Genomic DNA, 13,023 nt, shown 5'->3' on the forward strand with positions numbered 1-13,023 from the left:
GGCATTAACACTGAAAAACTAAAAAGGAATACCATTCGGAAAGTAGCTGCATTACAGAGACATCATGGACATTTCACGTGTCTACTGTGATCGTACATAAAATGGCTGTAGCGGCTAAATAAGCTAGCACATTTTCTCGGTTTATACACTCGGTAAAACTAGTAAAACTTCACCAACATCAACTCCATTAGTGCTTTTTCACGGTCAGGAATGTCTAACGTTCATGTTTTCACTCCATTAACAGTGTATAATTAATATCATACCTGAAAAAGGGGAGAAGGATCACAATTGCAACTTAAGCAGTGTTTCCTCATCAGTGGCTTTACCTGGAATGAGGAAAAAAGACCGCGATCCTCCTCTAGTGTATAGAGGAAGGCATGAGCAATCGATCCGAAATTAGTTTTAGAAGGCTTTCTTATAGATTACCGAAAAACAATTGAATTGACATAAGTTACGTTTTTGGTTTTAACTTTTCTTAAACCAGCAGTGACTTTTAAGTAGTTTATCATGAATTCCTACAGTTTTACCCATTTTTCATGAATTTCTACCAGGTACTCTTGTATAAAAGAACGATCTCAACAGTTCGAAAGAATGCCCAAACCTTACTCAAAATGCAACACATATGTACAATATATATGTGAACGTATTTAAATGTTTACACAATGCTTTGTGAGATTTCCATACACGAAAAAAAAAGAGAAATCAATAAAGAAGCCTGGCTACGATGTTCACTCTCTGGCATCGTTATCGAGAATGAAGCAACGTAGCGACAGATCCCCCTTCTGGCCGTCTGCAGGCATAACTAATCACTAAAGTGTCATGTCCAAAACTAAACAAATCAGCTATTGATGAATGCACTGTTCCAGTAGGTAAATAGTCTTTAGACGTTTTAAACCTCTTTTAACCTTTTACAGGACTTTCAATCCCTTCAACAGGTAAGTACTATTTATAGATCTTTCTATTTTAACTGCAATGTATTTTTTCATGAATTCCCTTTTAAATGTCCATCAATAAACTCAATGAATAAAAATCTTTTTTTTTTAAATGCATTTCTGTCTAATTGATGAACTCCATGAATTCAGTCTACCACACAAACTCATGATCTTTTGGCTCGATCTGGCTTTAATGATTGCAACTCCATTTGATGTAGAGCTCTGACTTGTGTGCCGTGTGTGGACTTTGCGGGGGACACATTAAGGGGGGGGGGGGGGGGGGGTCTGGGGGTCCGCCCCCAGGAAATTTTGAGCGTCAAACACTTCATTTCCGGGTGAATTTTTATGCACCAATTTGTGCCTTTTCTGCATCAATTTATGGTCGAAATGTAAAGGAAAACACTAAATTCAGGGGGACAAATGCACATGTTCTAAATACTATAATATAAATAATTCTACAAGACGTGTCCATAACGTTACACAAAACATTGGCTAAAATACTAACACTGCAACATGGGGAGTCACGTTAATTCCCTCCTTAGCAACCGAGTACAACTATCGCCAGGTAGTTTTCTAAGTTAAGTGAACATCACATTCAGACAGTGTACCGACAGCTATTAACTAGCTAGCTACTTATCATACTATCAGATATCATAGTTCATTCATTGACAACTAGCTAGCTAACAATGACGTTAGCTGGCATATTGATAGGTAACGTTACAAATATAAGATTATCGTTACCGTTCTTTCCGACCGCTGTGAGTCACTGACTTCTGCTGACGTTGTCATAAAAGTTTTCACGACCGTGAAAACTGCCTGGCTTGTTTACATTTTGGACAGATGCTAGTGGGTAAATCTATCGCTGTTTCCCTCGCAGAACGTTCGACACAAGCAAATTCGGAAACGCTATCCTAAAATTTCTTCTTACCATTTTTATTTCTATAAGGGTTATGGGAAGTGAAGTCCATAGTATGATCGGCTTGAGCATTCACCTCTAATTGTTGACTACATATCCCATTTGTGCTTTCATAAGCTCAAACATTTCGTGGCCATGGGGGTAAACCACTGCTACTGTGTGAAGAGGGGAGTCAATAATTCACGTTGTGTTTACAGGTGTTACAGTCCTTTCATTTATCATTTATTACTGTTGCAGCCTTTATTGAAAGCTTTACATGGGAGAGGGCTCAGTTATGGTTGGTGGGACAAATTAGATTCTTTACAAACATTGGGGGGGGGGGGGGGACGTCCCACCCGTCCCCCCGGTTCCTCTGCCAATTTTTACAGCAGTCATTTCCTGGTGAACTAGGCCCCCAGCCTCCCCCACCCAGAGTAGGCCTTCCACATCAGAGCACATCATAACTAGAGTAGAGCAGAGCAGAGTAAAGCTTTAATGTCCCCGAGGGGTAATTTGGCTTGCAAACAGCAGTCAATAATAAGTAAAAACGGAATCTATACAAATACAATATAAACATACATACACACATAAACACAAGTACACAGTTAGCGCCAACGGAGGTAAAACCTCCGCCTTGAGGGGAGCAAATTAAACTCCCCAAAAACTTTTTCACTAAGCATCGTATAGCGGAAAAACGTGGTGAGCTGCTGGATTTGTGCAAGGTGCACGAAGCACTAAAGTCACACCACATTGAAGAAAGACATGGGTCTTCAGATGATACGAACGATTAGCATTAACCGCTGCTCGGGGTGGGGGCGGAAGACCCTGCTGTCGATGAGACCGCTACAGGAAGGGCCTCTGCAAAAGCCCACCAGTCTCTACTCAGCACATGCAACAGGCTGTAGCAGGGGCCAGAATCTCCATCTGTGTGGCTGAAACAGACACAACCAGAAAACACAGCACACCAAGTTCCCACCAAGAGAATTAGGACGATTAGCTTGCCCTCTTCCCTTGCACAGACAACATGTCAAGCTCTTTGCTTGTTTTATTTTTATTAATTCACACAGAATAAACAGCTAAAACAAGCAGTGAAATGTAAATAATAAAACAAGATTATAAAATGGAATGTGTTAGTGAGACAAGGAGCTCATTAATATATTTCAGTCAGAACATCTCACACATTTAAATTGAACATTTCAATGAATATGTAAGAGCATTTTTTTGGTTTTGCACTGAATGGATCTGCTTCAGCTACTACAATGCACGCACCAGCGTCCACTACCCTATCAAACCCTACTAAACAGGAGGAATACCATCCATCCATTATCGATACCCGCTAAGCATCCTGGGCAGGGTCGTGGGGGTTGGTTTTTGTTTATCACATTATTCTCAAAACTCTAGAGGCTGTAGTGTGTGAGGGTGGCAGCTGTTCCTTGAGATGCTGGAACCACCACGTCTGTCACCAGCAATCACACCACGTTCAAAGTCACACAGATCATACAAAAATCAGCCCAAGCTTAATGGCCAAACAAAAACTACACCTCTTCACCACGTCCACATGCTTTACACATTGACTTGCAGCCAAATAATTTGTTTGAAGGAGCAGGTTATTGATGCAGGTACTGTATACTTGATAAAGCTGCCACTGAGTATAAATAAAGTCAGCTGGTGTGTGAAATTAAAATGGGCGTCTCATGCGTCTCTGAATTCATAGAAAAGCTGATGGACTGCTTAACAACTCTGAAATCACTTTCCAATGCTGGAGATTCAGCAATATGATAAAGGAGTGGTTTTGTTTAAGAAATGTCAGCAGTTATACTGATAAAAAATGTCACATGTTGTCAGTTTCCTGTCCAGCCTCAATAAAAGCACAGCAGTGAACGGCTGATAATTGCGCGCAGCAGCGATCTTCGGTCCAAAGCGTTTGAGATCCTCCCTGACGCCATGTCTGCACCTCTCCTGACTCCCCTGGTAGTGGGTCTCCTGATTGCCTTGGGCCAAGCAGGTAAGTCCCAGCACTACAGAATGTGTATCTGTATGCCACTAGATCATATAGATGCCCCCTCTCTCTCTGTCTCTCTCTCTTTCTCTCCCTCGCTCTCTCTCACTCTCTTTCTCTCTCTCTCTCCCTCTCTCTCTCTTTCTCTCTCCCTCCCTCCCTGCTTGGGCCTGCTCACCCAGCAGGTCCTAACCTGTGTTCTGAGATGTGAAGGAGCTCCAGCAGACCCCCCCGACTCACTTGTTCAGTATCTTTTAGACAGTGATGACTCTATTGTGTTCGATATCACAATGCCTGCTTATGCGCAAAATATGTATGTGTACCTAATTCACATTTCTTTGTTTCACTTGAGAACTTGTGGTCCTAATATCCAGACCGTGTGTGTGTGTGAGTTTTATTTTTCAGGATTATACCTTGTCATACCAAGTTGTTCTTCTTTCATTTTCTTCCTTTGTGTAACTTTTAAATTTATATCGACGAGCGGCAATAGCAAGTGTGGGGAAGTGTAAACACACTTTCTCTGGCTAAAAACTCCTTGTGTCCCAGCCCAACAGGACTCAGGCATTGTGAATGGCAGGGAGGCTCAGCCACACTCCAGGCCTTACATGGTCTCTGTGCAGGAAAGGAACAAGCACATCTGTGGAGGTTTCCTGGTGTCCAGGTCCTTTGTAATGACGGCAGCGCATTGCTGGACAAAGTAAGATCTCCCAACTGAGCTGGATTGATATGGCAGGTATGCCGTCCCGCCAAGTTATGCCTTGGCAGGGCTGCATGCCTCATACCTGTACAGCACCGAGAGTTTAATAATTTTCAGGCCTCCCAACAGAAATAACTACAATGACCACAGACACTGCGCCCTTGAAAACATTAATTTCTGTGCCTTCTGATCTCATGTTAACAGACAGGATTCACAAACAACTTCACATGACCACACAACAAAGCCTAGAAAGAATACGTCTCCCCATTGGACGTTTAGGTACATCAGCCGATAAAAACGTCAGATAAATGTGCAAACCTTTTTTAAAAAGCTTTGCAGCCTTGGTGTCTTCTACACTAGTAGCTCACTGGGTAGCGTGTTTGCCTGTGGGACCTTTAGACGAGTAACAGGCTCGGGTTCAAATCCCTCCCTTGGACTCAGGCAAATCACGAACTCATTACAGTGGCTTGGTTATTAACTAAAAATTGCATTAAAAACTTTAACTAATTTCTGAAATCCAAATAATATACACCCACGCTTATTGATGGTATTGGTATTGATCTGTGTACAGATTTGCAGAACAAATTAGTGTGGTACTGATGCATTTGATAAAGGATACATGTGTGATAATTTTTATTTATTTATTTAACCTTCATTTACCCATGGGAGGTTCACTGAGCACGGATGCTCTTTTGCAGGAACGCCCTGCTTCACACTCATACACTTTCACACCTGGGAGCTGCCCAGTACAACCACAATCCTCTATTGTTGGCCACTGAGCAGCTCCACTGGGGCGACATAGCTCAGGAGATAAGACCGATTGTCTGGCAGTCAGAGGGTTGCCGGTTCAAACCCCGCCCTGGGCGTGTCGAAGTGTCCTTGAGCAAGACACCTAACCCCTAACCCCTAACCCCTAAATGCTCTGGCAAATGAGAGGCATCAATTGTAAAGTGCTTTGGATAAAAGCGCTATATAAATGCAGTCCATTTACCATTTACCACTGGAGGGAGAGAACAAGATGGGGTTAACACTATACTGCTTCTTTGACAAAACAGAGACGGAATGACAGTTCTGCTTGGGGCCCATGACATTTCTGAGAAACGAAAGTCAATCAGGGCTGAAGTAGAGTACCGCATCTACCCTGGGTTCAATGCTGACACACTGGAGAATGACATCATGCTGCTGCAGGTATGGAAAATACGAGTGACTCCAACCGCAAATACGCCCACCATGAGTGCAGACTGGGTCATACGGCCAATTATGATACGCTGACTCCACTGGAGTAGGCAGAACAGGCCTGTTCTTGAGAGTTATGATGTTGGCCCCGGTTCCTTAAGTTACTTATGAATCCCTTCCCCCAGGTACATTCACACCTAGTTGCCACACCAATTTGTCAATGGCTGCTCATATCAGCTAAAAAAAGTGGACCAACAATCCAAGTCTTTAGACGCAAACTCATGAGCTATTGGCTTGATCTGGCTTTAATGTGTGTGGCTCCATTTGATGTAGAGCTCTGACTTGTGTGCCGGGCAAGGACTCTGATTGGCTCTGTTTCTGGAGCAGCTCAAGACTGTAGTTCAGAAGACCAAAGAAGTGAAGTGGATCTCCCTGCCTGAGAAAGACGAAGACATACAGCCCAATACGCTCTGCAGTGTGGCAGGATGGGGGGCCATCAAATCGAATGGGACCACAAGCTCACGCCTTCAGGAAGTCAATGTGAGCGTCGTGGACCGAGCAGAGTGCCAAGAAAGGTGGGGGAATAAACCGATCACACCCAGGATGATGTGTGCAGGGGGAAGTGCCGACAAAAGAGGATTCTGCCAGGTATGTTTTGTCATTTTTCAGTTTTTCATTAAATAAATATTCATGCATTAGATTTACCCTCTTTATCTGTGTTGTTAGAAATAGTACATATACGTGCCTTAAAGAATAAAAATTCCATGTTTGTACTGTCATTATTGTGCTATACTGAATAAAAAAAGTAGCAAAAACGTTTTAACTGATGAAAATAAAGACTGAGGTGAATCAATAGGCTCTTAATTAGGTTGTTATGCTTAAGGTATTTCATCATTTGTTCCCTTAAATTTATTTATCTATTTTATTTCACCTTTATTTCACCGGGCAAGTCATTAAGAACAATTTCTTATTTACAATGGTGGCCTGGCAAGCTACAAAAGCCACTTAAGGGAAGGGGAGGTGGGCTAGAAGATAAAAGTGTGTTAAAAGCACAACATACATCAATAATAACAAACTAAACATCAATCGAACATGGGAAGAATAGTCATTTGTATGAGGGTGAGTTTGGCAGAAGAGGTAAAAGTGAATCGATTTCTATCAGGGAACCTGAGTGTAGCCTTGACCTTAGCGATGTGGTGGGAGAAGGATAGCGTGCTGTCTAGTCAGATGCCCAAGTACTTATAGACTGTGACCTGATCCAGGGTAGCTCCCTCACTGGTGGTGATGTTGAGGGCTGGAGGGGGTGTGGCACCCTTCCGGCAGAACCACATAACCTTAGTCTTGGAGGTGTTAAGAGGCAGTTTAAGGTGGGTAAAAGCCTGTTGGACTTGGAGGAAGCTATCCTGGAGTGTGTTTAGTACAGTGTCGGGAGAAGGACCAGTAGCTAAGAATTATGTCATCAGCATATAGGTGAATGAGTGAGTTACCAGCAGCTTGAGGGATGTTATTGATGTATATGGAGAACAGTGTGGGAGCAAATATGGAGCCTTGGGGGACACCCCTGGTAACTGGGAGAGGGTGAGAGAGAAGGTTTTCATACCTCACGCATTGCACCCGGTGAGAGAGATAGTGAGAGAACCAAGCCAGTGAGTGATTAGTGACCCCAGTGCTGCTCAGTCTATTTATAAGAATGGTATGATGAACCGTATCGAAAGCTTTGGCAAGGTCAATGAATATTGCAGCACAGTGTTGTTTGACATCTAATGCAGATGTAATACCATTTAGAACCTTTAGAGTAGCTGTAACACAACCATACCCAGAACGAAAACCAGACTGCACCCCAGACAGTATACCATTCACATCCAGATAGTCAGTTAGCTGTTTGTTAACAAGTTTTTCGAATACCTTGGAAACACAAGGCAAGATAGAAATGGGCCTGTAACTGTTTGGATCAGCTCGATCACCGCCTTTAAACAGAGGAAGCGCAGTCTCTTCTTTCCAACCAGCTGGTATTTCGGCCGTATGGAGGGAGACGTTAAGGAGCTCTGTTATGTGAGCTGCAATGATGGGGGCCGCAAAAAGAGTGCAGGTTTGGCTTTTGATCATTCGCATGAATTCTACAATATGGTTTGTTTTTGTGACCATGTGCAACACTTTATCCAATTAAGAGCATAGTGATTGACCTCAGTCTTAAGGAGAAATCTGTCTAATCAGTCTACTCTAAGAAGTAGCCTGCTACCATTGTTTGCAAATATAAAGAACAGATATGCAGTGAGGTTTGCTGGAATAATGAGTCGTAATCTTGGAGTGTTTTCCCACAATTCCTTAAATCCTGAAATCTGTTTCTTGCAGCGAGACTCAGGGGGTCCCCTGGTGTGCAGTGGAGAAGCAGTGGGAATCGTTTCCTTCAACTATAATAAAAATTGCACCTACCCAAATCGGCCCAACGTTTATACTCAGATCTCAAAGTTCTTGCCCTGGATTAAGAAGTACATCAACAACACTTCTTTGTCTTTCTTGAAACGTTAATGGCCTCACTCTTGTGTAGACAAATACCTCCCTGGTAGCTGAATGGTGAAAATGCCCAGGGACACAGGCAGATGGAATCCCAGGTATCTTATAATATGATTCAGCACGCGCTTATCTTTACAGCTAAAATTAAGCTAATTCCATTTCAAATATCGATACTGCATGTTTAGATGTGATCCACTGAGTTTTGTTTATTAGTCAATTCTGCATTTCCCCCATGCAAACGCTGTGGTTCTGGCATTACATTAGCTTCATTAAAATGCATGCAAATATGACTTACTGTGTTGTTGTGTATGTTCTGTTCTCCTTTAATCCGTACTTACATATGTCACTTATTTATGCAAACATTCAGAGAATTCACAGCATTAAAGAATATCATACATGAGGTGAGAAAATTGAACACACCGCTCTTGATGTGGTGAGGGTTTTGATGCAAAGAAAAGTTATCAAAGCGAACAGCTCTGCATTGTGGTCCACTGCACGAAATCATGTGATCAAAGTGTTACATATTATGGACCAGCTTGGAACGGGAAGATTTCAGCGTGAAATTTCAGCAATCATCACGTTGTGCATTCTATTCTATCATAGAACCACCACCACCCCTATCTATTTTGGGTAAGTGCCATTGACAGTACATAGTACTATAATAGGGTCAATTACTCATTCTGTAACATATTTAGTCATCACAGTTCCGACATCACAGTCATTTCGTCCTGGTGTGTGTCTTGCAGGGAAGACGTAGCCCAATCCTACCACAGGCTAACGGTATAACCCAGCTGATTATAACCAGTTATTTGACACATGTGACAAGGTCAGGCACACCTAGTTGAGTCAGTCCCTGGGTACTACCAGGGGGGAACAATCTCTCCCCAGAAACTGAAGCGAACGGCTTTTTGGCCATAAATCGTACTGCACCCTTGTTTTCCCACCGGTCCCAGAAGACACTTCCCACCCCACTGAGAGTCGACGGGCTCGTTCCAGTTCAGTCCTTCCATCTCTTCCTCGTGTCCTTTCCTCTCTCCTTAGCTCCACCCAAACGTAGGATGAGAGAAAGAGATGCAAGGATGAGATACTTGGACGGAAGAATCAAGGCAACACGTATATGGCTAATGGAATGTCCTTGCTCAGTGAAGCATCAGTTTGAAGCAACAGTTGAAGCACTTTAGGCATTTGTTGAGGAGGTTTGATGGACATTTTTAGTGCTTCTGACCATAATAAAACTTGACTCTGGAATGTCTGATAAAACAAGCAGCATTAAGAATAGATTTTATGAGTTAATAGCCTACTATTGGCTTTTGTAACTACATCGTATGGCCTCATAGAATTGTGATCAATAAAGGCTAACAAACACATTAGTGCTTACTTCTCGTAGGCGTTGTCACAACAGCAGTGAAGTAAACACAGTCATGAAACTACGGTTTCTGTGAAAAATGTATTGTCGAGCTCACAGACTCACACTGGTGTCTGCGTTCGAAAGCTCCATTTTGCCCTCCATGTTCTTAGCCTGATACCACTGATGTAGATATATATATATTCTATATATATATATAAGTTTCCTACAGAATTATCTGAGATGTTAGGTGTTTAATCTAAATTTTCCCCTTTGATTTCCAGTCCTGAAACACTCTTGCACACAATACAGGCTGCTTTGCGTTTAATGACGGCTCGGACAGAAGCATACGTGAATTCTGCCACCTACTGGGCGGCTGTGTGCTAGCCACAAACGCGTGTTTCAACAGCAGGTAGTAAGTCAGCTGTTCACTCACTCAGTTACGGACAATGACTGTTCTTGGTCGACCCCCAGGGTTTGGCAGAAATTATTTTTTTCTTTTAAATCATTAAAAATAGCCCCAGTGTGAAATTAAAAATGGGGGGGCTCGTGGTCTCAACTGCTGGGAAATCTGACTACAGTCTGCGACCGCTCAACAACTTTAAACCAGTCCCCAGTGTGGGAAAGTGGTTTCAGTTTTTTTTTAAATGTCAGCAGTCGTATTGATGAAAACCTCACAGCTGTCCACAGTTTCCTGACCAGCCTCAATAAAAGCACAGCAGCGAAGGGCTGATCATTGTGCACAGCAGCGATCTTCAGTCCAAAGCGTTTGAGATCCTCCCTGACGCCATGTCTGCACCTCTCCTGACTCCCCTGGTAGTGGGTCTCCTGATTGCCTTGGGCCAAGCAGGTAAGTGTCAGCACTACAGAATGTGTATCTGTCTGCCACAAGATCATAGAGATGGCCTCTCTCTCTCTCTCTCTCTCTTCTGACCCAGGTGATGACTTGATTGAGTTGAATATCACCATGCCTGCTTATGTATACAATATGTATATGCACCTAATTTACATTTCTTATTTTCCCTTGATGATTAGTGGTCCCTCAAGTGTTTTATTTGCAGTGTTCATACCTCGTCATTTTGAAAGTCTTTAATTTTCGTCCTTTGTGTAACTTTTAAAAGTATTGATGAGGGGTGATAGAGAATGTACGTTAATGTAAATGTAATGAATGTGGGGAAGGATAAAAATGCTCATTGGCTAAAATCTCTTTCTGTCCTAGCCCAACAGGACTCAGGCATTGTGAATGGCAAGGAGGCTCGCCCACACTCCAGGCCTTACATGGTCTCTGTGCAGCAAGGAAACGAGCACTTCTGTGGAGGTTTCCTGGTGTCCAACTCCTTTGTAATGACAGCAGCACATTGCGGGGAGAGGTAAGATCTCACATTGAGCTGGATTAGTATTTACAACAATACAGGTACCAAAACCATGACTACACTCATCATAAAAAAACTGTGGAAGTCATGTTCTGGTACAGACTCAGGTTCTTTGCTGTGTGATACTGAAACATTTAGTTCACAAATAAAGTATACATGTGTGATAAGGGGAGGGTAACACTGTGCTTCTTCTTTTATAAAGGAGAGAGAGCCTGACAGTTCTGCTTGGGGCCCATGACATTTCTAAGGAAAAAAAGTCAATCAGGGTTAAAGTGGCTAAATACCACATCCACCCTAAGTACAATGCTAGCACACTGGAGAATGACATCATGCTGTTGCAGGTATGGAGAATACGAATCACTGATTCAGGAAATACGCCCACCATGAGTGCAGACTGGGTCATATGGGCAATCATGACACACCGACTCCACTAGAGTAGGCAGAACTGGCCTCACCTTGAGAGTTACGGTGGGTTTATGTAGGCCCGGGTTCCTTAAGTTACTTATGACTTCCTTCCTCCCAGGTTCCGATATAGTTGTCACTGACCGATTTGCACATCACAGGTAACGTGACACTGAGGTATAGAGGGCCAATTTGTTAATGGCTGCTTATGTCAGGAGAACAAGTGCGCACATGGGCTTGTTGCTTTTTCCAAAGTGGCCCAACAGTCTGAGTCTTTAGACACAAACTTGTGAGCATTTGGCTTGATCTGGCTTTAATGCGCGTGGCTCCATTTAATGTAGAGCTCTGACTCGTGTGCCGGGCAAGGACTCTGATTCGCTTTGTTTCTGGAGCAGCTCAAGACTGCAGTTCAGAAGAGCAAAAAAGTGGATAGGATCCCCCTGCCAAAGAGAGATGAAGACATCAAGCCCAAAACGCTCTGCAGTGTGGCAGGATGGGGGGCCACTGAAACGAACGGGGCCTTAAGCTCACGCCTCCTGGAAGTCAACGTGAGTGTCGTGGACCGAAAGCTGTGCCAAGAAATATGGAATGAACCAATCACAAACAGGATGGTGTGTGCTGGGGGAATTGTCGGCAACAGAGGAATCTGCCAGGTACGTTTTGTCATTTTTCAATTTTTCATCAAATAAATATTCATGCATTAGATTCACCCTCTTTATCTGTATTGTTAGAAATACCTATGCGTGCCTTAAAGAATAAAAATTCCATGTTTGTACTGCCCTTGGGGTGAATCAATAAGCTCCTAATTAGATTGTTGTGTTTAAGGTATTTCGTAATTTGTTCCCTTAAATTTATTAAAACAGTGCAGGGTTTGGCTTCTGATCATTGGTGCATGAATTCTACAATATGGCTAGTTTTTGTGCCCATATGCAACACTTTCTCCAATTAAGAGCATATTGATTCACCTCAGCCTTAAGAAGTAATCTGCCTACTCAGTCTACTCTACGGAGTAGTCTGCTACCATTGTTTGCAAATGTAAAGAACAGACATGAAGTGAGGTTTGCTGGAATAATGAGTCGTTTTCCCACAATTCCTTAAATCCTGAAAACTGTTTCTTGCAGGGAGACTCAGGGGGTCCCCTGGTGTGCAGTGGAGAAGCCGTGGGAATCGTTTCCTTCAACTATAAAAAAAATTGCACCTACCCAAATCGGCCCAACGTTTATACTCAGATCTCAAAGTTCTTGCCCTGGATTAAGAAGTACATCAACAACACTTCTTTGTCCTTCTTGAAACCTTAATGGCCTCACTCTTGTGTAGACAAATACCTCCCTGGTAGCTGGATGGTGAAAATGCCCAGGGACACAAGCAGATGGAATCCCAGGTATCTTATAATGTGCTTCACCATGCACTTATCTTTACAGCTAACATTAAGCTAATTCCATTTCAAATATCGATACTGCATGTTTAGATGTGATCCACTGAGTTTTGTTTATTAGTCAATTCTGCATTTCCCCCATGCAAATGCTGTGGTTCTGGCATTACATTAGCTTCATTAAAATGCATGCAAATATGATTTACTGTGTTGTTGTGTATGTTCTGTTCTCCTTTAATCCGTACTTACATGTCACTTATTTATGCAAACATTCAGAGAATTCACAGCATTAAAGAATATCATACATGTGGTGAGAAA

General features: G+C 42.7%; 2 protein-coding genes across 3 annotated transcripts; both read left to right on the top strand.

Annotated features, from left to right (window-relative positions):
• The first annotated feature begins 3,511 nt into the window (after positions 1 to 3,511).
• Positions 3,512 to 8,503, top strand: LOC118226602 (mast cell protease 1A-like). Its single transcript, XM_035416369.1, has 5 exons — positions 3,512 to 3,832; positions 4,373 to 4,523; positions 5,579 to 5,711; positions 6,087 to 6,347; positions 8,052 to 8,503. Exons 1-5 carry the CDS (start codon positions 3,772 to 3,774, stop codon positions 8,226 to 8,228), a joined length of 783 nt encoding a protein of 260 aa, XP_035272260.1. The 5' UTR covers positions 3,512 to 3,771; the 3' UTR covers positions 8,229 to 8,503.
• Positions 8,504 to 10,260: 1,757 nt separating this feature from the next.
• On the top strand, positions 10,261 to 12,906 carry LOC118226600 (mast cell protease 4-like). Of its 2 annotated transcripts, XM_035416367.1 has the most exons (5): positions 10,261 to 10,408; positions 10,778 to 10,928; positions 11,134 to 11,272; positions 11,729 to 11,986; positions 12,455 to 12,906. In XM_035416367.1, the coding sequence occupies exons 1-5, from the start codon at positions 10,348 to 10,350 to the stop codon at positions 12,629 to 12,631; spliced, it is 786 nt and encodes a 261-aa protein (XP_035272258.1). In that variant the 5' UTR covers positions 10,261 to 10,347; the 3' UTR covers positions 12,632 to 12,906. The 2 variants fall into 2 exon arrangements, with proteins under 2 accessions (XP_035272258.1, XP_035272257.1); XM_035416366.1 differs by lacking the exon at positions 10,261 to 10,408 and having other exon boundaries at positions 10,447 to 10,928.
• The last annotated feature ends 117 nt before the right edge of the window (positions 12,907 to 13,023 follow it).

The sequence above is a fragment of the Anguilla anguilla genome, chromosome 4, assembly GCF_013347855.1.
Source record: "Anguilla anguilla isolate fAngAng1 chromosome 4, fAngAng1.pri, whole genome shotgun sequence".
Taxonomy (NCBI): Eukaryota; Metazoa; Chordata; class Actinopteri; order Anguilliformes; family Anguillidae; genus Anguilla; species Anguilla anguilla.